This window comes from Lissotriton helveticus, chromosome 9 (assembly GCF_964261635.1).
Source record: "Lissotriton helveticus chromosome 9, aLisHel1.1, whole genome shotgun sequence".
Taxonomy (NCBI): domain Eukaryota; kingdom Metazoa; phylum Chordata; class Amphibia; order Caudata; family Salamandridae; genus Lissotriton; species Lissotriton helveticus.
The window spans coordinates 651514650-651539067 of NC_136070.1; the positions used below are offsets into that span (position 1 = coordinate 651514650).

At 46.0% G+C, this 24418-nt stretch overlaps 1 protein-coding gene across 1 annotated transcript in view; it reads left to right on the forward strand.

The window, feature by feature from the left end:
- LOC144781756 (ephrin type-A receptor 4-B-like) overlaps positions 1–24418 on the forward strand; it is a 284979-nt gene that overhangs the window by 174248 nt on the left and 86313 nt on the right. Inside the window, exon 5 of the mRNA XM_078660745.1 lies at positions 15813–16151. Coding sequence (XP_078516871.1) covers positions 15813–16151 — 339 coding nt within the window. The remainder of the gene's footprint in view (positions 1–15812; positions 16152–24418) is intronic.

A 24418-nucleotide genomic window follows, 5' to 3' on the forward strand; every position in this document is an offset into this window, starting at 1 on the left:
CGACAAATTTTTCAAAAGCAAAGATTTCAAGGGGGGTGCTACTTGGCAGGGTTAAAAATATAGAAGAAGGTCGGAGTCTGTGCCATCTGTGCAACCACTTGACTCTGTTCCCTGAAAGAAAGCTCTCAGTCTGATGTGGGAAAAAATATCTGTGGATAACAAATTATGTGTAGATAAATTAAGATGGGAATTGGCTGGGGTTCAATTATTCCTAGGGAGGGCCCCATTGATAATGCATCCATTGTTTCTTTTTCTCCCTAGATGTGTTGTGCCATTTCTGATTTCCACCTCTCCCTCTTCCCCGCCAATTGGGTTGTGGTTGTCTTCTGCCTAAAAAACATTCCTGTCCTTCATGAGTGGCTGCCCCTCTAGTCCCTTATCCAGGGTCCGAGTTGTCTCCTGAATCTTCTGGTGTATCTGAGAAGGATACAGACTTCTGCTTGTTGTATTGACCCCAGGGTTTCTTTGGGACCGGTAGCCCCAGCAGGTCTGTTAGTGTAGTAATCATCTGTAAGGTAAGGAAAGGCCCTTTCTACCTTATACAATTGCATATTTGTTCTTACTTTATTGGACTTCTTGTCGTATTCTATAAGGGAAAACTCGTATTTGTGTTTTTCTATTTTGGTCTGAGTAGCTTTTGCATCAGTGATTACGTCTGACTCATTTACTTGTCTTACCAGTTCAGAAATTTCTTCCAGTAATTTCTTTGAATGTTCTATGGCTGTATCTATCCTAAGCACCACCGCGTGCCTGTAACAAGTGACCCCCATATGATTAAAGCCATGCTTATATTTTTTATTCTGAGTGAAGATGCTTCGTGTATTTTTAACCTATAGACGGGCTGGTATAATGTTAGCCTTAAGATATTCAGTCATCATTTTTATCATTAGTTGAAGTTGGGTGTATATATATATATATTTTTTTTAAATTTTTCAACTTTTCTGGAAGATCACTAGATGTTGTGGATATGTTACTTATACTTTCAGAGAACAAAGATGGTCTTTTCAACATCTTTTGTTTATATTCCTCTGAATATGTAGCAGTAAAATTTAACATATTCTGAAGGACCTCCCACACAAAACAAGAGAGGAAAAAATTTACAATCTTACACACCTATGCACTATATTGATTTATAATTGAACCCTTGCAATCTAGCGATTGCACAAACAGAGCTGCGGTTAACAAGGGAACCCGAGGATCACTGGGGACCTTTGGTATGTACGTCCCACAGTTGAAAACAGTACAATCAATACAGAGGAGCAAAATGGTTATTTTAATCATTGGTTATAATAAATCATATATAAAGAACTTTTATAAACAAATATTTTACTTTGGGACCGGTGGAAAATACTGCTCATTCCTTGAGATCAGAGGTAATGTTTTTTATAATTGTCTTTTCCATCCATAATCTGACCTCCTATTTCAGGTACGGCCGCCTTTCTTCCCCACAGAAGCTTTTAACTTTGCTCTGGAAGTATACACTCTAAATTAAAGGCTTACACCTCACTCCATTACACTACTCTTTCTAAACTATGTCTATTATTCGTTCTTTCAGCCCTCGTTCTTCCTCTTTCGGCTCTCGTTCTCCTTCTTTCGCGCTCCTTTTTAGGTCGAGCCTAGACAAACGCAAATGCAAAGCATTTGCTGTCTGGCTCGACAACTTATGTTGCCCGTTTCTGGGAATGTGGACACGAGATGGGCACGAGCGCAGATTTAATCTCGTGGGCGCGCACGGCGCCGTGCCCATCTCCTGCCTCAGATTCCCGTGCGCAAACAAACACACAGCCACACTCACGCATGCGCACATACACAGCCACACGCATACACACACGGCATACACACACGCACCCCCCCTTAAACAGACCCACGCGCACACAGACAGACACACGCACAGACACACTCGAACACACACAGACACACGCGCGTACACGCCCCCCTCCACTCACCGGGCTCTTTCCGCGTGTCCCTCGGCAGCCAGCATTCAGCGTGCAGGGTTCCAGGACGTTCTCCCGGCAGTTCCTTCCTGTTTCTTTGCAGGCCCCGCCCACGTCCCAACGAAGGCTGCCTGACTTCGGCTAGCTCTTTCGGTCACGAAGCAGACAATGCCGGACACGGGTGAGTGACGACAATGGTTCCCTACCGAGGGGTTTGGGTGCTGCTTGTTATTCCAGCCTACGCTCTCTTGGAAATTTGCCTGTGTGCCTGACCTGGCTTCCGATCCTGTCATTTATACCAGCTTCATAATTACAAATGCTGCCTGTATTGTCCCAACACAAATGCAGTCCGACATCCGAGGAGCAGCAAATATTCTGTTTACCTTGGGATACAGCTACTCTCTGCCTGACCTCTCTTGGCCTTTCATGGTTTGTTTACTGTATGGAGGGTGCCTTACATTATGGCTGAGTGTTGTAGAAAGTGCCTGTGCTTAGTAAAGCTTGGGAGAGACACCAAGAGATTTAGAAGGCTCCCCATGCCATCCCAGTGCGATTCACGCTGAGACCGTCGGCGCCCACAGTAGAGTTCTCTTCGCAACTGTAGTGCAGTCCAGCCTGTGGTTTAGTAGACCAGGGATAGTGTGCGCGCGGACCTGGCTGTATCGAGGCATACTTTCTTCTAACTATTCATAGTTAAAGTTCCTCCCGCTCACAAATTGCCAATAAGCAAGAAAACAAAAAGAATTATATTCAGAAAGATGGAGTATTTGTGATATGGATGAAATGGGTGGGAGAACGCTGTTTATCACATGTGCGTGGCTTGCATTCACTCGGCGTGTGGGAGGGGGCACTGTGACTGAGAGCTTCAGTACAACCAGTGCACAAATTTAACCACAGTACGTGACTGTCACCACGGGATCTGGTTGTGCCAATCTACCTTTTTCATGTGTGTTTCATAAGGTCATTTAAGGACACCGATGAAGTAAGTGCTGCATATAGATAGATTATAAATACGGAAAACTCTCAATCCAGTATGCACAATATACATTTCCGAGTGATGCATCGCTCGCTGTACATAGGTAGTTCAAGATTAAAAAGCAGACTTGGCATGGAAGAGAATCTTCTCTCTCTCTACATGTATATATGTATGTATGTGTGTATGTGTATGTGTGTGTGTATGAATATATGCATATATATATATATATATGTGTGTATATATAGATAGTGTGATAGATATATCGATACATAGATAGATCTGCTACTTGCATAGGTAATGTTGTGTCCCGTCACCCCTCCAACAACCACCCCCCCCTACAATACCCTTCTATGCATTACCGGTGCTAGGGTCTCTCGCTCAAGCACTTCTCACCTGACCGGCTTAAGAGTAAAACAATTGTTTTCGAATGAGAACAGTAGCATTTATTTATTAAATTAAGCGGCCATTTATTTGTTTTCCTTCTGCCGTGATTTGTACGCAAACTTAAAAAGACTGGAGCTGCGGGAGTTTATTTCGTACACTGTTTCATTATTTATGCATATGTGTTTGTAGAGCATGGAGGCTGGGCGACTCGGGCAAAACGTCACATTCTATCACTGGGGGAACCGCCAGGTTTAAATTTTTCCTCACCTAAAAACAGATGTCTTGTTAGCGGCTGTTATTGGCCTGAGAAAGTCCATTGCTGAAAGGGGATTTGATTACAAAAGTGTAATTGTTGTGGAATGTTTACAGGAAAGTTAAAGTAAAGATAATGTAAGATGTTGTTGCTCATTTCTCCGACTATCGGATGCACTCCTTCAAGCGTCAAACTAAAGTTGACGCAGTATAGACGCACCATATAGATGCTACAACAGCGAATGCACATGTATTCCTTCGAAACGTTTTATGTATTCCCTCCTGTTTCTTCATTTTGAGCCGTGAAACTGCCCGTCCCTCGGTGAAGTCAGGCTCCATCCTATTTATTTTCTCACACTGGGCAGCACACTCTAGCTGGGTTACAATGAATGCAGTGACCTAGTAGCGTCACTTGATCAAGTCGAAGCACATTGAAGTTGCTGTGCAGAACAACCACCAATCGGATTATAACAGACAAGCCTTTGAGCAAAGGGTTGTGAACTGGGATTTTATGGAAGACGCCATTGGCCGAAAGGGCACACACTCAAGCTCGCACACAAATCGCACATACGCGCGTACACTCTCTCTCAGCAAAGACTCTGGTGTCTTCGCTGCCAAAAGAGCCTCCAAGCACCGTGTTAAACCAACATGAGTAATGAAAACGCATGTTCCCAACACAGCCTCAGCAGATACCCCAACTCTCAATTACCCTCTGTAACCAGCTGTTATACTGCAATGGGTGTAAAACGTGGGTGTCCGTTTGCGCATTCGGTGTAATGTCTTGGGAAACAGTAGGAAGGCGTTTATTGTCAATTCCTTGGAATAACTTGCCCTCTCTGACTCTCGCCACAAGGACTGCTTTACCTCTTCTGTGTCGCCACAGAGCACCTGTTGCACCGGAAACGCCTTGTTAATCTCCGCTGCCTTTTGGGTTTATTATCCTCATGATTTTTCTCATCCTTGGCTGTCGGAGGGAGAGGTGGGGGCACGGGGCTCTGCCCCTGACTGCAGCGATTCCGCGGGGTCGCGAAGCCTGCCATGTTCAGGGAGCTCAAACTGGGACGCGGATTTCGTCTGGCTATAAAGGCAGGATAATTTGAAGAAAACATACTAGATATTCATAAAACTGTATAGGTCAGTGGGAAATTTATATTTTCTGCTGCATTCTAAAGTGGGAGGTTTTCTCCTTTTGTATTACTTACCAGATGATACATAAATACATATTTAAAGCGTCAGTTGTTAGAACTGGGGGTCTCTAGTTGGCAGAGGTAGGTACCACTGTCCAAATAGGGACCCTTGCTTCTAGTCAGGGCAAGGAGATAACCCTCTGAGATAACCCCTGCTCACCCTCTAGGTAGCTTGGCACGAGCAGTCTAGGCTAACCAGAGGCAATGCGTAAAGTATTTGTACCAACACTCACAGTAACACAGTGAAAACACCACAAACTGACTCCACAACAGTTTAGAAAAATAAAGGTATTTTTAATCTAAACTACACAAGACCAAAACGACAAAAATCCAACATACACAGTTCAAGAATATGGTTTCAAAAAGAGTTCTTAAGGTTGCGTTAAAATTCTTCAAGTTGCGGTAGTATAAACCACAGATGCGTGAAAAGTTCACAGTTGCGTCACGTTTACTCACAGTACCTTTAGTTGCAACAAAGTTCCAAAAGCAGAAGCTGGTGCGGTGGAAAACAAGCGATGCGTTGCTCCTGAGACCCTGGGGAGGCGATGCGACAGCCCCGCTGCAGCAGCGGGCGTGTTGCGACGAATCCGGTCTGTATGGGGAGGAAGGCCACTTGTATGGATTCCGGTGCGTAGGTTCCGTAGGAAGTCTGTTCTCGCAAAGGCACGATGCGACGATCTCGTAGGTGCTGCGACGATCTCCGGGGCGACGATGCACGGTCCAGCGGCGATCCTTTCTCTCGCAGCTCCTCGATGCGATGACTCTGCGACGACACTCGTAGCGACGTGATGCGGTCCGCAAGCAAACGGTGCGGTGTTCTCACCCAGCGACGACAGGCTCTGCGACGATACTCGCAGCGATGTTCGATTCTCCCGCACCGGTCTGGTGCGTCCCGCAAACGAAGGATGCAACGTCTCTGGCAGCGGCGTCAGGCGCTGCGACGATCTCGACCTCCGTAGCGGCGGGAAACTTCTCGCACTGTCGGGGATGCGCTCCGCAAGCGGGCGATGCGACACTTTTCAGTTTCAAAAGTCACTCAAGCTTAGTTTCAAGCTTCCCAGCACAGGTCCAACCTCCAGAGGCCCCACAACTGGATCAAGCACTCTAGGAGGGACAGAACTCTCTCAGCAGAGTTCAGGGAAGCTGGGGGTGAAGTCCTTTTGTTCCTGGGACTTCAAAACAGGGAGCCAGCTCTTCTCAGGCCCTTGGAGATTCCTTGAAGACAGGGGACACAGCACACAGCAAAGTCCTTCCCCTCTCCTTGGCAGCAAAGCAACAGGTCAGTCCAGCAGAGCAACAGCAGGACAATCTTCCTTCTTCAGTTTCAGCTTTCTCCTTGGCAGAGGTTCCTTCTTGATTTCCAGGATGATCTAATTTTCTGTTGTCAGGGGTCCTGTACTTATACCCCTAAGGTCTTTGTTCTCTTGGTGCATGTGGGCCCTGTGCCCGGTCTGAACCAGTTCTGGGTGGATCCTGAGTACTTTGTTTTGCTGGCTGCATCTTTCCTTTCAGAGTGAGGGGCAGGGTCCTCAGCCGCCCAGCAGGGGGGTGGAGCCAGCATTGTAGAAGGCAGGCACAGCCCTATTCAGCCCAGGTGCTAACTCCTCCCACCACTCCAGTTGCAACTGCAGTCATTCAGCCTAGTGCTGACTCATCCATCCTGCTGGGGAATTCCCCAGCCCCTGTCACTCACAAACCAGACAGTCAATACACAAACAGGCCCAGGCACACAGAAGGTTCAGACAAGAGAACAGCAACTTTCTAAAAGTGCTGTTCTCAAACACAGGATTTAAAAACAACCTTTCCTAAAAGATGTGTTATTAAATTCTGAGTTCAGGGATACTAGATACTTATGTCCTATCTTGTTCCTATGGGAAGAAATGCTGTTAACCACTGTAGCCAGCAGCCCCCATGTTAATCTATGGAGCAAGATAGCCTTACAATAGTGAAAAACGAAAATGGCTGTAATTCACTACCAGAACATGGTACCTGCACCAGTACATGTTCTACCTTTCACATACACTGCACCCTGCCCAGGGGGGTACCTTGGGCCTTCCATAGGGGTGGCTGATGTGCACAAAAAGGGAAGCGTTAGGCCTGGTCAGTGGGGGCACTGGCCAGGAGGACATGGCAGTTCTAAACTGCCCATAGGCACTGCAGTGGCAGGCCTGAGACACCATTTTAGAGCTACTCATGTGTGTGGCACAATCAGTGCTGCAGGCCCACTAGTAGCATTTGTCATCACCAGCCCTGGCACACTCAGTGCACTTTACTAGGGACTTCATGGTGATACAAATATGCCAAACATGTATATCCAATCAGAATAACAATTTACACAGAGAGCATATGCACTTTAGCACTGATCAGCAGTGGTAAAGTGCGCAGAGTCCTATTGCCAACAGCCACGGGTCAGGAAAAATAAGGGAGGAAGAAGCAAAAAGTTTGAGGATGACCCTGCAAGAAGCGCCAGTTCCAACACAACCCCCTTCCAGCCTAAAGCCAGGGTAGACCAAACGATACCTCGATGGTATTCCCTGCTTAAGGCGATAGAACACGGAAACTGGCCCACACAGCAGGGCAGCCCTGTTCTACGCCGTCCTAAACCTAGTTCAATCACTCTATCCATGCTCTCAGGGTCCACCATGCCAATCCATGTGGAACCCTTCTCCTCACCTGTGGACACCACCTGTGCAGCACCTAACCTTAATTTCCTCACAGGTGTGTCCCAACAGACCGACAGCAAGCCACAGTGACCACCAACGGTGATCAGGGATGAGACCCAGGCCTCATGCCTCTCAGGGCGCTCAAACCTCTGTGGCATCAGAGGGTGGGGGGCAGTAGCCCCAGGTGCTTGGCACCCTTTGTCCATTCCCTCTCTTGTCAGGTTAGGTCTGACACTCTGGCACTGACCCACCAGTCCCGGACCTGTATCCGGCGGCTGGACAGGAGGCTGAGGTGGGCTTCTCCACACCCGGTCCTCCTCTTCCTTGGGGCTCTGTACCCTCCCACCTGGAGCGGTACCCCCTTCTAGAATAGCCAGGGCACCTGTGGCAGGTGTCCCGCACCATTCATCCACCAGTTCAGGGGTGCTATCCTGCAACTGGTATTCCAGGTCAGGGGGGATACCCCGGGCCTGGCCCTCAAACCTAGGCTCCAAAGCCTCCAGGTCAGACAACACCTGAACCTGGTATCCCCACCCAGGGACCAACCCCTGCGGTGGAACACTTGCCTGGCGCACCAGGACTTCCCTCACAGATATGCCCACACTAGTAGACAGTACCCACCTGGCCAACACAAGGTTGTGGCTTAGTCTACCCCAAGGGTGAGACTCCTGCCCTCCATCCAGGGGCAACCCTGTCCACCAAGACAACCAAGAACACAACGTTCCTACCAATTCAGGACCTCCCTCCAGTAACTGGTCTCCCAACCTAGGGTTTAACCCCTCAGGTTGTACCGGGGTCAGGGGCGAGGACTCCCTCCCTCTGCACCCCCTTCCAGAGCGCTGCACCCTCCCTACTGGAGGGGTACCCCTGGGAACCATATTGGTCAGGACACTGGTTACAGATGTCCTTCCTTCCAGGTCAGGCAAATCCTGAACCTGGTCTCCCAACCCAGGGACCAAAACCTGCGGTTGTGCATTTGCCTGGCACGCCAGGACTTCTGGGGACTCGCATAGTACGCCCTTGAGGGTGACGCACAACTCATGTGTCCTGTGACAGTCTGCCTGGCGCTGATCTCCCGACCCCTGTCCACCTGACAGCGCGGGAAGATCCCCCAGGACAGAAGTGAGGTCACCATGGTCACTCACTGGGGACTCAGCCCTTCCGACTGGTCCCTGACCCACTGGTTCTCCCACTGGGGACTCCTTCCCCCTCTCACCCCTCAGTCTGGACTTCGGTACCCTCCCAAATGGAGCGGCACTGCCAGACACCAGAACTGATGGAGGCCTGGTTACAGGCACTCCCCGTTCCCCAGACACTAGGAGATCCTCCTCAAATGGCCTACAAGTACAGTGTAGGTCCCCAGCCTGGTGTTCCCTTAAGGAACCCTCCAGGCCCTGAGACTGGGTTTCGGGCACCGTGAGACACACCGTCCCACACTCACTCCCTCTCCACTGAGACCGGACATGAGCCCCTACACCCCTCCCACTACACTGGGACCTAACTGGGCTACACTGAACCTCCTCCACCTCACAGGTCTGGAAGATATCTAAGCCACTCCTTTTGGGATCACTCCCCAATGCCTCCTCAGACTCTCTGGAATCCACCAGGAGGTCTGCCTCCAACGCAAGCTCTCTGGGATCAGAGAGCTCACACTCCCCCGGGTGTTGGCATAGCTCTGGAAAACAGGGACTTAAAATATGCTCTCCAACAAATGAATCACACAGCCCCCCACAGTTGTTAACCAAGCTACCCTTTGCCTCACCCTCCAGTGCCTCACACAAGTCCCCACACCACTCTCCTGAGACTGGCAAGACAGTATCTGACTGCTTCTGTCACACAACCCACACTCTTCTGGCTGGTCTTCACACACACACACCAAGGTTTCTACCATGGGGGAACCCCTCTCCCTGTACCTCTCATCTAGAGTCAGTAGAGTGTCCCTCCCACCACTAGGAATATGGTCCCCTGTGCCAGTCCCCCCGTCTACTTCAGGGACACTGCACTCCACTGGAACTACATCATAAACCTGAACCCCCTGGTGTATGTCGACCCCCTCCCTCAAGTCAGGCGCCACATCTCTGGGTGTTTGTACCTTTCTTTCCACACTAGATATCATAATCATGCTGCCACCATCTGAGCTGGACTCCACCTCCAACTCAGCAAAGCTCCTGCCTTGAGCATCCCATTTTTCTTTCTGGGCTAAGGCCCACCGGATCATACCTTCCTTGCTTAGCCGGTCTAATTCTCTGCACCTTTGCTCAGCAGCAAGGAGCCACTCATCTTTCTCTTCCTCACTATCAGAGAAGTTCTCCTCCTCAGAATCATCTGCTAATGTTGCTTCCCAAATTCTGGCCTCATGGGAATACAGGCATGCCTCAAGATCCCTCCTTGTGGAACCTTTCTCCACAGGCAGCCCCCTCTTCTTGCAAAAGGCTTTTATCTCCTCTTCTGTGTAGATGCACAGGTGAAAAAAGTTGACTTCCATTTTGGCAGGATTTTACAGGTGCAACACTAGCCAGAGTCTCAATATCCAAAAATACTTCCAGGAGGACACCGGAAAAAACAAACAGTATGTGGTGGCGTAGTGGTCTGCACTCACTAGTGATGTACACCAATTACTGTGGGTCAAGTACAAATACAAGTTCAAATCCCACCGCCTGACCACCAATGTTAGAACTGGGGGTCTCTAGTTGGCAGAGGTAGGTACCACTGTCCAAATAGGGACCGTTGCTTCTAGTCAGGGCAAGGAGATAACCCTCTGAGATAACCCCTGCTCACCCTCTAGGTAGCTTGGCACGAGCAGTCTAGGCTAACCAGAGGCAATGCGTAAAGTATTTGTACCAACACTCACAGTAACACAGTGAAAACACCACAAACTGACTCCACAACAGTTTAGAAAAATAAAGGTATTTTTAATCTAAACTACACAAGACCAAAACGACAAAAATCCAACATACACAGTTCAAGAATATGGTTTCAAAAAGAGTTCTTAAGGTTGCGTTAAAATTCTTCAAGTTGCGGTAGTATTAACCACAGATGCGTGAAAAGTTCACAGTTGCGTCACGTTTACTCACAGTACCTTTAGTTGCAACAAAGTTCCAAAAGCAGAAGCTGGTGCGGTGGAAAACAAGCGATGCGTTGCTCCTGAGACCCTGGGGAGGCGATGCGACAGCCCCGCTGCAGCAGCGGGCGTGTTGCGACGAATCCGGTCTGTATGGGGAGGAAGGCCACTTGTATGGATTCCGGTGCGTAGGTTCCGTAGGAAGTCTGTTCTCGCAAAGGCACGATGCGACGATCTCGTAGGTGCTGCGACGATCTCCGGGGCGACGATGCGCGGTCCAGCGGCGATCCTTTCTCTCGCAGCTCCTCGATGCGATGACTCTGCGACGACACTCGCAGCGACGTGATGCGGTCTGCAAGCAAGCGGTGCGGCGTTCTCACCCAGCGACGACAGGCTCTGCGACGATACTCGCAGCGATGTTCGATTCTCCCGCACCGGTCTGGTGCGTCCCGCAAACGAAGGATGCGACGGACGATCTCGACCTCCGTAGCGGCGGGAAACTTCTCGCACTGTCGGGGATGCGCTCCGCAAGCGGGCGATGCAACACTTTTCAGTTTCAAAAGTCACTCAAGCTTAGTTTCAAGCTTCCCAGCACAGGTCCAACCTCCAGAGGCCCCACAACTGGATCAAGCACTCTAGGAGGGACAGAACTCTCTCAGCAGAGTTCAGGGAAGCTGGGGGTGAAGTCCTTTTGTTCCTGGGACTTCAAAACAGGGAGCCAGCTCTTCTCAGTCCCTTGGAGATTCCTTCAAGACAGGGGACACAGCACACAGCAAAGTCCTTCCCCTCTCCTTGGCAGCAAAGCAACAGGTCAGTCCAGCAGAGCAACAGCAGGACAATCTTCCTTCTTCAGTTTCAGCTTTCTCCTTGGCAGAGGTTCCTTCTTGATTTCCAGGATGATCTAATTTTCTGTTGTCAGGGGTCCTGTACTTATACCCCTAAGGTCTTTGTTCTCTTGGTGCATGTGGGCCCTGTGCCCGGTCTGAACCAGTTCTGGGTGGATCCTGAGTACTTTGTTTTGCTGGCTGCATCTTTCCTTTCAGAGTGAGGGGCAGGGTCCTCAGCCGCCCAGCAGGGGGGTGGAGCCAGCATTTTGGAAGGCAGGCACAGCCCTATTCAGCCCAGCTGCTAACTCCTCCCACCACTCCAGTTGCAACTGCAGTCATTCAGCCTAGTGCTGACTCATCCATCCTGCTGGGGAATTCCCCAGCCCCTGTCACTCACAAACCAGACAGTCAATACACAAACAGGCCCAGGCACACAGAAGGTTCAGACAAGAGAACAGCAACTTTCTAAAAGTGCTGTTCTCAAACACAGGATTTAAAAACAACCTTTCCTAAAAGATGTGTTATTAAATTCTGAGTTCAGGGATACTAGATACTTATGTCCTATCTTGTTCCTATGGGAAGAAATGCTGTTAACCACTGTAGCCAGCAGCCCCCATGTTAATCTATGGAGCAAGATAGCCTTACAATAGTGAAAAACGAAAATGGCTGTAATTCACTACCAGAACATGGTACCTGCACCAGCACATGTTCTACCTTTCACATACACTGCACCCTGCCCAGGGGGGTACCTTGGGCCTTCCATAGGGGTGGCTGATGTGCACAAAAAGGGAAGGGTTAGGCCTGGTCAGTGGGGGCACTGGCCAGGAGGACATGGCAGTTCTAAACTGCCCATAGGCACTGCAGTGGCAGGCCTGAGACACCATTTTAGAGCTACTCCTGTGGGTGGCACAATCAGTGCTGCAGGCCCACTAGTAGCATTTGTCATCACCAGCCCTGGCACACTCAGTGCACTTTACTAGGGACTTCATGGTGATACAAAAATGCCAAACATGTATATCCAATCAGAATAACAATTTACACAGAGAGCATATGCACTTTAGCACTGATCAGCAGTGGTAAAGTGCGCAGAGTCCTATTGCCAACTGCCACGGGTCAGGAAAAATGAGGGAGGAAGAAGCAAAAAGTTTGAGGATGACCCTGCAAGAAGCGCCAGTTCCAACAGCAGTTATACCAGAAAGTCTGAATCAATGCAGCTGCCTCATATCTTGGCTCGATTTGCCTGCCTATTTACCAAGTCTGTGGCTCTGAGTAATTTTCCAACTATGGTTTTACAGCACTTTAAAGGTAGCTCAGTCAGTTTCGTGCCTGCTGCAAACATCAGTATCTAACTTCGAGATCAAAGGTTTGAAGTTTGGCAGAATTAACATAGCCTTTAATTCTTATAGTATTAAAGCAACCCGTCTCAATGGCTTGTGTAAAAATACCTATTCCTAATAAGTCCGTTTATCGCCCTCCCTCTATCTATCCCCATCCCTCTATCTATCGCCCTCCCTCTATCTATCGCCCTCCCTCTATCTATCACCCTCACTCTATCTATCGCCCTCACTCTATCTATCTATCGCCCTCCCTCTATCTATCTATCCCCTTCCCTCTATCTCTCACCCTCCCTCTATCTATCACCCTCACTCTATCTATCTATCGCACTCACTCTATCGCATCACCACAGCATCCCTCAGCACCACCACAGAATCACTATGCGCTACCACAGCATCACAGAACGCCATAGCATCACTCGTCGCCACCACATCACTCAGCGCCACCACAGCATCAATCTGTGCAACCATTCAACAAAACTAGTTCAAATATGTTCTCTCAATGTTTCAAGCTTTATAACAAATGTTACAAATAGATGTTAATATTTCACTTCTATTCTTGGATTTTCGTCACAATAAAATACACTGAACATAATCTTCACAAAAGTTATTTACAAAAGTTAAAGCTATTGCCATCATAAATTACAATAACTTTTAGTTAAGTATTAATTATTAAAAAAATGCAAAGCCATTGTTATTTGTAATATCAATACATCTAAGTCACGTAAATACAACACATATTGCATTACAAATGCTATAGGTGTCACATTTGCAAAAGTTAAAACTATTGGCATTGTAAATGACAAAGCTAATAATTTAGCTATTTTCAAAACCAACACATAAATAAAATATTTGTCATTTACAATACCAATAGCTCAAACTTTCCTAATGCGAGACCTATTGCATTGCAAATGCTTGTTATCTTATGAGTCCTGATGATGGTCTCCCCATCTTCTTGCGGGATTTGAATGTCGTCGACTACCACTATGGATCCTAGATAGATTGTATAATATATATACATGGGATACATAACTTTGATCACTGAATTTGTTCACATATGTATCACGTTGAGGAGAGCACTAAGCACATGTCTCACTACACACCCACTGCAACATCACAAAGTAAACCTTTAAAAAAAAAAAAATCTTTATATATGATTTACTGTAACTAATGCTTAAAGTCACTATTTGGTTCAGTTGTATTGATTGTATCGTTTTCAACTGTGGAACCAGTGTTTCTGGTACATGTTTGTGAAATAGACTCCTTTGACGAGGTTAAAAATAAAAAGAGGATGCTTCCGATCTGCAGGTCTAAATGTTTCAGCCATTTTGTGTGCTCATATGCGCCACACGGATTTCGTCAGGACAAAATGAGATCCATGTGGTATTCACTTGAATCCTATTTTTGGTTCTATTACTGTATCAGTTTCTCCCACATTGCATATGCTCAATAATGCAAATATACAACCCGCACTAGTATTTCCAGGTGGTATCTGTGGATATAGAAAGATCATATTGAAAAAGATACATAATGCATAAAGGTATCATATTGTAAAAACAGGTGTTCATGCTGTGATAAGCTCTGTGCACTGGTGGCACACATTTAACACAACAATTAGGGTGAACTAAAAGACTCCCTTCCATTTACTCACACATGGCAGATAGTGTAGGTCTCATATATATTACTCAAATCATGCGTAATATGATTACCTATGTTCAAATAATGCAGAATACATTTAGTGACCAAGTGCCAGATGTAGGACCCTTTCATTTAGTGGCTCGCAATTTGCGACACATTGCGCGTCGCAAATTGCGAGGTGCTAATTGAAATGTACAACAGTGTGTTTACACTGTTTTGCGATTCCCAATGGGGTCGCAAATTGCAAGGCTCATTAATATTAATATTAATGAGCCTTCGGCAATTTGCGAGCCCATTGTGAATGCCAGCCCTGCCAGGGATGGAGGCCTGCTGGGCTCAGCAGACCACCATGTCTGGGACTGCTTTTTAATAAAGCACCTTTTTTTATGCAGCCCGTTTTCTGTAAAGGAAAACTGGATGCATGTTAACAAAAATTAAAATGAAACATTTTCTTTTCATTTTTTAGGTGAGGCAGTTGTCCCTGGGACCACTGCCTGCCCTTAAAAAGTTAACCCCTTCCCTTTTGCAAAAGCATTACCACCTACTTGAAGTAGGGGGTAATTGCGAGTGTTTTGCGACTACAAATGCAGTAGCAAAACATTAGTACATTGTTTTCAGACTCGCTATTTAGAAGGGAACGCCCCTTCCAAATAGCAAGTCGCAAAACCTATTTAGCAAAACGCAAAAATATTGCGACTCGCTAAATAGGCTATGTACATGGCCCAATATGTTTTTGCATGCGCAAACGGGTTAGCAAACCCGAACGGGCCGTACATCTGGCCCCAAGTGTCAGGCAACCATAGCAAACATCCATCCAGTGGCTTAGCAAGGGGAATGGGGGAGGTCCGCCCCGTGCGGCACAAGTTTTGGTGTCGCCGGCCTCGCCCCCGGCTCTTACATTTACATGCAGCCGCTGCGGACAGTAAACAAAGGGACCTCCGTGGGCGGCACAAGGTCTAGCAATGCCACTGCACGCACCTTTCAACCTACTTTTTTGAGGTTTTATCATTGGACCCTTAAGGCTCTAGAGGCAGAAGGTCCTTGTAAGTCAAACATTGCTAGGGTTCAAGGAATGACAGAGAGATAATCACAAGTCTAGAATTGAATTGAAAGCATTCAGTGTTTTTTGGGAGTTAGCTTTGTACTTACGGCATCAAAGGTAACCATAGGCTATTTGCCTCTAGTGCTCGCTATCCCTCCAGGACAATCTGCATTAGTTTAACAATATCATCACCGCTATGGAGCAGCTTTCTCTAGTTTAACATTTATATCATCTCTTTTGGAAGTCTGCAGTGGTTTAACAGTGACGTCATCAAAGTGGGACTGTTTTCTGTGGTTCAATATGTTACATAATTTTTTCTGTAATACTTTTTATTGGGTTTTTGTAAAAATTATGTTACATCATCTCTGTGTGACAGTCGCTAAGGTTTATTAATGTACTTTGATTTATCAGTAATATCACCACTGTGGTACAGTGCTCTTGTTCAGCTGTGATGCCATCAAAGCACAACAGGCATTTCTTATTTTACATTATAGTTATGTTCCCTTCCTTTTAGAACCTCCATCTGCACCAGAAAATGCTGCGTTCACCATTAACGGTACCAGGGCGATCCTTACCTGGGATCCACCCCGGGCTTGGGATCAGTGGCAGGGCGGGATCTTCCAGATTGACTGTTCTTGTCACTCGATGGGCAACACAACCACCTGGCATCCCTGTGCCAACCTCACCTATGATCCTGGGTGGACTGGACTGTCACAGGGCCCAGTGACTGTGGGGAGCCTGAAGCCTGGCGTAGAGTATCGATTCAGCATTGAAGCCGTGAGCCGGGCATCTCATCACCTACACCCTGCAGACAAGGCGTCGGCTGACCTGACAGTGTTGCTCCCTGAAAACGGTGAGTAAGCAGAAAGGCACAAAAGTTCACATTCTAGAGTGGGGTCATGAATCCTTAAAAGGCTGGTCGGAGACGGCTTATGAGTTTAAATTGTAGAGTTGCTCCAGATTTTTACTCCCTATCATACCTCAATACTGCAATATTGTTATTGCAATGGATTAATTAAAACATATACAGTAAGCAGAAAGAATCAATAAAAGCAGACTTACCACATCACAGCAATACAATAGCATCCTACATCCCATAGACTAATGTGCCGCTTCTCTTATGGTACTCCTAGATTTTCCCTTGAGCATCGAACTCAGGGCAGTGCTTTCTGCAATGCCAATGGCCTACCAGGTTCCCTTCCACCCTGTGATGTCTCCTTTTGTACTTCTTCGTAAAAATGCATTTTGAGTTTTCAACTTTTCCCTAAATATTCAAACTGTGGAGCTAGAGTACTACATAAGCCTCCTTGATAATTTGGGGTAGAGTTGCACTTAGTCCAAAAATTCTAGGACTGAAGTTAGAATGGTAAATGCAACCGGTCATTGTCAGCCACACTCACTGCTGCCCTGAGGGTGCAATGAACAGCACAATGTCTACCTGCAGCATCTCTCAGATAAGGTCTCTTTGAAGGGGCTAAAGTGATTTCTGTACTACATTTTGTTTAATATAATCTTTACAAACATAGAGTTCTGCTTTTGATAAATCAGTTTCTATTTTACAAGGAGAGATTGGGTTCTTTGAGAGTTAGATGTCAGTCAGTTACCTGGAGTAATGTCACAGGCTGATGTCAGACTCAGGGTGTTGAGTCGCAAGGAAGCCTTGAGTGTGATGTTTAACATGATCTCATTATCTGGCAATACGACGGTGAGTCAGCAGATGCTTAATACCGTCAGAGGCACTGATGTCAGGTGCCAGAGAGCCCACATTTCACTTACTGTGTGTCTTAAAGTTACAAAATTGAAATAAAACTACACACTGAACTGAATCTACAATAAAAGAAATATTTATGTAAAGAAATGCTTCCTTTTGCACGATCACCCTAAAGGTTCGGACTGATGCTACTGTTTTCTGGACTCAGAGTGCATGGAGGCCTGCTAACCAGACCTCGGTGACAGTGTTCTAGACCCTTACAAATGTATGAATTGCCTACCCCGAACTGGCGTAAGCAGACTTACATATAAGTCCCAGTATCCAACACGACAGTTTCAAGTATATGGTACAAAGGGTTTCCAAGACATGTAAGACAGAGTGTCCCCCCACCCCCCAGGGCTGCAGCAGTGTTTGTGCCACCCATTGTGGGGAAAAGTTCAAGATGGTTCCCAACCTGTCACTGCAACCTAGAAGTGCAGTTTTAAACTGCTAGTTCGACTCTGCCATTTAATCCAATAGCAAAATCCCCACTTCTCTAACAATGTATGCAAGTCTTTTCCAAGGAAGGCCGTTGGAACCATAAGGCAGGGAGCTATATATTATTAAGTCGGATATATGCTTTTACTCTGTCTTGACAGAAACACTTCCACATTTTTGTTTTGCTGTGGAAAAGTTAGTAGCCCCATTGGCTAACACAGAGTTACCGCCTGACCCCTCAGCCCGGCTAACTTCTGAATGGGACTACTATAATGGCTACCTCAAGGTATCAAATAATCATGGCATTAAACCCGACTAAATGCCCATCGAATTTAATGTCCCTCTTAAAGGAAAGCAACTTTTAGAAAGTTGCCACTCTGTAGCCAGTTTGTCCAGTGGCCTCACACGGTTGCTGGCCACCAGACAGCTTTCTGCCCTCCTAGGGGGTATTGTGAATGACTCCCAGGCTTAGATACAATGATAGCCTGCTACAGAGGGAGGTGTTACATCCCCCTTGCAGGACACCACTCAGGAATTTGCCCCAAAAGGCGAGCTTCAAAGGTGCAGCCGCCTTTGGTGGGAAAATGGCAGTCACACTCCTGAGGGGTTACCCTTTCTTCAGTAATACAGGCTGGCAGCGGAAACAGAGAGGGGAGACCAGTGCCAAACCAGTTTTCCTGTGTGTGTGCAGTCCACAGGTAGCCACACCTGTAGGGTGGGATACAGATCTCCTAACATCCATGGAATGGTTCAGCCATCTTGAGAGTGGGAATAATAGTATACCCTGGGATTGTTAGATGCCCCACATAGCCAGACGTCATCACAGGTTGGGAAGAAACCTAGTAGCCCATTGATTAGTGACCGCATCATCCCCCAGGTCACTTTCTGGGCATATATATGGCAACCCTGGCATCCCTAACCTCACATCACTATGGAACTGGAAAAGGGACTGAAGAAAGACTGCTCTGCTGACCCCTCGACCTTGCATAGAGAGGCTGCCTCCTTTACAGACCACCCGGGACTAAATCCCAGTTCCTCGAAACTGTGGGCAGTATTTTGGAGGAAGCCCTGTGTGCAAAATCTTTCATAGCACTGGGAGATTTTAATTTCCACCTAGAGGGTAGCTCAGACCCGGATACTCTTGCACTACTTGAGGTGATGCATGGGGTGGGACTCACTCAGGTGGTTAAGGGGGCAACGCACCTAGCAGGACACACTCTTGATGGTGTCTTTACGAATAATCCGGATCTGCAGTTTGTCAAAACGGAACCTGTGGTCTGGACTGACCACGCTGCCGTGCTGTTTAACATCTCGAGCCCCTTGTTGGGCAAGGCAGGTTAGGAAAATAGCCAGGTCATGCAGACCCTGGAAGAAGGTGGAGGGCAATGCACTGGAGGAACTGTTGCTATCCTCTATGATCACTCTGCCAGCCGATGTGAATAGAGCGGCTGCCATGTATACTGACTGGATTGATGGGGCATGTAGCACATTAGCCCCGCCAAAAAAATGCCGCCCCACTCGCGCGGTTCCATCAGCCCCATGGTTCACGGATGAGCTTAGAGAATTTAAGCTAGTGTGCAAGAAGCTCGAGCGAAACTGGCACACAAATTACTCTGAGAGGGACAAAGCCAAACTTAAATCTAGCCAAAGGGCCTACAAAGGTATGATAAGGAAGGCAAAGTGTACATACTTTACCGATCGTATCAAGGGGGCCAGAAATTCACCTAGGGAACTCTTTAATACGGTCTCCAGTCTGGCCATTTCCAAGTCGGTGATCGTCCCACCGAGTTTGGAACTCTGCGAGACCCTAGCCAACTTCTTTCTTAGTAAGGTGGAACTCATTTTCACTGCACTTGAGCCTCAAGTTGGACAATGCCTACTTGATGGTTCTCATAGGAATCCGGGTGCCAACCTACAAGAGGCAAAACTTTCTGTGTTCGGTACATTGAGTTCCGAGGACATTAAAAAACTGCTGTTTGCTATAATAATAATAATAATAATCCACATTTGTATAGCGCACAATCACCCGTTAGGGTCTCTAGGCGCTGGGGGCCATTGGGCTCTCCCCATGATCCCTGCCCGGTCTCAGTGGCTAAGCTGGCAGCTATTCCGATAGCTGGCACCCTTACCAATCTTTTTAATCAGATGTTTAAAATCGGTGATTTTCCTACTTGTTGGACACGGTCTTCTATTGTTCCACTGCTTAAGAAACCTTCACTGGATATGTGATTATTTTATGAGCTTCTCAGGTTTTCAGAAACAGAGAGGCAGTTGGTAATTGGACATGTGTGGATGGAGCCATGTAAGAAATATACATATTTACCCATTTTAATTATGGGTCCTTCTCATTATCACATTGATATGCTACACGTGGCGATGAGCGTTTCTGACACTTCCTGCATTTACTCAACTTCAACAATGTACCTTCATTATGACCCTTGGATTTGTAAGGGCTGTTGTCAAACCCCGTATTCGGCACGGATGTTTCTCAACAACTTAAGGTACAGTGCCCATCGTCAGTACACGTTTTCTCCTGTCAGTCCTTACATTACGTACACAATGTGAGTGTTAGACCGACGGTGCTCTCGCCAAAGGGGTTTCTGTGTTTAAAAATCCAGCTGTGCTCTCATTTCATAGCTCATTGTTTTCCTCCAAGAATACCCACCTTGTGATTATGGATGTATATGGCAAACATGGAAGCATACCTGTATCTTATATGCATATCGAACTTCCAGACAGGTCTCTTCAGCGACAACAAAAGAATGCATAGGCACACTCTTCTGTGCACAATGCGGAATGGCACCACTCAGTTTTCACCTGGTTCTGTGCAACATAAATGGTGGTGATGCAGCTATGGAACGTGTAAAATACCAAGCTGTGGCTGATGTTATTGGATTTTGGGGTGGAGACAGCATCAGTGAACTTTTTGTAAGTTTTCCATGGAAAGCTAGCTGTGAAGGTACATTTTGCCCTGACATTTGAAACATCTCATGATTTCCCTCTTGCTCGAGGGGTGTGGCGAGGATTCATTTTGACCCTGTTACTCTTTATTATATATATAGATGGACTGTGACCCTGCTTTGACCAAAGCCTCCAATGATATTCCTAAGAGTGCCCGTAAACAGGCACCCACCTTAATATATACCGAAGTTGCGCTATTATTGGCACGGAACCCGAAAGCACTTCGGGCGGTAGTTGAGCGCTTTGTTTCTGTAAAAGCAGCCTAGATTTGTGACAAATCTTGGGAAGTCACATATTATGGCATGTGGGCCAGGTAGGAAAAATATACCTAAGCTTATAATTAATGTTCCTTCGCTTGGAAGCATGAGCCACTTCAGCTGTTTGGATCACTTTTAGTTCTGCGGGATCTTGGCAACGCAACTTAATAGTTCACGCCTAAAGCTTAGTAGGGTGGTTAGAGCAGTAGTTAATCTCCCTGGGTCTTTAGGGAACGGGACCATTTCCCCCCCTTTAAACATATACAACCTCCAGTGTGTTTGCACCACTCTGTATGGAGCAGGGGTTTGGGGACACCACAATGCTAGCTCCCTCCAAGCCGAGGAAAACCACATTTGCCGGCGGTTACTTAATTTTCCCCCCTCTTTCCCACATTTTGTTATGCACTCTGAGCTAACCTTACAGTATATATCAGATAAAGTAGAATTGTACCCACAACAGCTGTGGGTTAATGTCCGTACCAACTCTGAGGCAAGTTTATTCAGAGATGTTATCATCAACTGTCTCAGTCAGGACAAGGGACTCTCAATTCTGTGGCTGGACTATATCTTCGAAACTTCAAATGCAATGGGTTTGTCTGCCATGTTTACTGACCCCCCCCCCCAATTTAAAAATGGACGATAAGTTGAAGGTCAAGCTAAAATTTTTGGAGCATTGCCGAACGCAGAGACTGTGTAATGAACTGAGTAAACAAGCATTTGCAATGCAATAGGTCTCGCATTAGGAAAGTTTGAGCTATTAGTATTGTAAATGACAACTTTTTTATACATGTATTGGTTTTGAAAATAGCTAAATATTAATAGCTTTGTCATTTACAAAGACAATACTTTTAACTTCCGCAAATGTGACACCTATAGCATTTGTAATGCAATATGTGTTGTATTTACGTGACTTAGATGTATTGATTTTACAAATAACAATTGCTTTAAATTTTTTTAAATAATTAATACCTAAATAAAAGTTATTGTAATTTATAATGGCAATAGCTTAAACTTTTGTAAATAACTTTCGTGAAGATTATGTTCATTGTATTTTATTGTGACGAAAATCCAAGAACAGAAGTGAAATATTAACATCTTTTTGTGACATTTGTAAAAAAGCTTGAAACATTGAGAGAACATATTTGAACCAGTTGTTGAATGGTTGCACAGATTGATGCTGTGGTGGCGACGAGTGATGTTGTGGTGGCGACGAGTGATGCTGTGGTGGCGAAGAGTGATGCTGTTGTTTTCAGTGATGCTGTGGCAGCGCATAGTGATGTTGTGGTGCCCCCGAGTGATGCTGTGGTGATGCGATAGAGTATAATTATGTGGAGTGTAACTATGTGGCACTGAGTGGTATTTGGAGTGTATGTTGCGCTGAGCGCAGTGTAATTATGTAGCATATAATTATGTGGCACTGAGTGGTATTGTGTGGAGTGTATGTTGAATTCAGTAGAGTGTAATTATGCGGCGTGTAATTATGTGGCAATGAGTGGTATTTGGAGTGTATGTTGCATTGAGTGCAGTGTAATTATGTGGTGTGTAATTATGTGGCAGTGAGTGGTATTTGAAGTGTTTGTTGCGTTGAGCGCAGTGTAAATATGTAGCATATACTTATGTGGCACTGAGTGGTATTTGGAGTGTATGTTGCATTGAGTGCAGTGTAATTATGTGACGTGTAATTATGTGGCAATGAGTGGTATTTGTAGTGTATGTTGCGTTGGGCGCATTGTAATTATGTAGCATATAATTATGTGGCACTGAGTGGTATTGTGTGGAGTGTATGTTGTATTCAGTAGAGTGTAATTATGTGGAGTGTAAGTATGTGGCACTGAGTGGTATTTGGAGTGTATGTTGCATTGAGTTCAGTGTAATTATGTGGCACTGAGTGGTATTTGGAGTGTATGTTGCGTTGAGCGCAGTGTAATTATGTAGCATTTAATTATGTGGCACTGAGTGGTATTGTGTGGAGTGTATGTTGTATTCAGTAGAGTGTAATTATGTGGCGTGTAATTATGTGGCACTGAGTGGTATTGTTTGGAGTGTATGTTGCATTGAGTGCAGTGTAATTATGTGGCGTGTAATTATGTGGCACTGAGTGGTATTTGAAGTGTGTGTTGCATTGAGTGCAGTGTAATTATATGTCGTGTAATTATGTGGCACTGAGTGGTATTTGGAGTGTATGTCACATCGAGTGCAGTGTAATTATGTGGCGTGTAATTATGTGGCACTGGGTGGTATTTGGAGTGTGTGTTGCGTTGAGCGCAGTGTAAACATGTAGCATATAATTATGTGGAACTGCGTGGTATTGTCTGGAGTGTATGTTGTATTCAGTAGAGTGTAATTATGTGCCGTGTAATTATGTGGCACTGAGTGGTAATGTTTGGAGTGTATGTTGCATTGAGTGCAGTCTAATTATGTGGCGTGTAACTATGGGGCACTGAGTGGCATTTGGAGTGTATGTTGCATTGACTGCAGTGTAATTATGTTGCGTGTAATTATGTGGCACTGAGTGGTATTGTTTGGAGTGTATGTTGCATTGTAATTATGTAGCATATAATTATGTGGCACTGAGTGGTATTGTGTGGAGTGTGTGTTGCATTCAGTAGAGTAAATATGTGGCATGTAATTATGTGGCACTGAGTGGTATTGTTTGGAGTGTCTGTTGCATTGAGTGCAGTGTAATTGTGTAGCATATAATTATGTGGCACTGAGTGGTATTGTGTGGAGTGTGTGTTGCATTGAGTGCAGTGTAATTATGTGGCGTGTAACTATGTGGCACTGAGTGGTATTTGGAGTGTATGTTGCATGGAGTGCAGTGTAATTATGTGGCACTGAGTGGTATTTGGAGTGTATGTTGCATTGTTTGCAGTGTAATTATGTGGCATGTAATTATGTGGCACTGAGTGGTATTTGGAGTGTATGTTGCGTTCAGCGCAGTGTAAATATGTAGCATATAATTATGTGGAACTGAGTGGTATTGTCTGGAGTGTATGTTGTATTCAGTAGAGTAAATATGTGGCATGTAATTATGTGGCACTGAGTGGTATTTGGAGTGTGTGTTGCATTGAGTGCAGTGTAATTATGTAGCATATAATTATGTGGCACTGAGTGGTATTGTGTGGAGTGTGTTGCATTGAGTGCAGTGTAATTATGTGGCGTGTAACTATGTGGCACTGAGTGGTATTTGGAGTGTACGTTGCATGGAGTGCAGTGTAATTATGTGGCATGTAATTATGTGGCACTGAGTGGTATTTGGAGTGTATGTTGCATTGAGTGCAGTGTAATTGTATGGCGTGTAATTATGTGACACTAAGTGGTATTGTTTGGAGTGTATGTTGCATTGTAATTATGTAGAATATAATTATGTGGCACTGAGTGGTATTGTGTCGAGTGTGTGTTGCATTCAGTAGAGTGTAATTATGTGGTGTGTAATTATGTGGCACTGAGTGGTATTTGGAGTGTATGTTGCGTTGAGCGCAGTGTATTTATGTAGCATATCGCCATTGTCTAACCCATGGCTTTTGTAGTTCGGACTGGACTGTTCCCATGGGGCACAGGGTCAGCGCTGATTTGCATATCACCATTGTCTAACCCAGGGTGGTGTGGAGTGGAAAAACGATGGATTTGGGCCCAGATCTTTGGACTGGGGTGAATGTGTGACATTGATCCACATTCTGTCCATCATTGTTGTGTTTGCAGTTACCGCTCTAA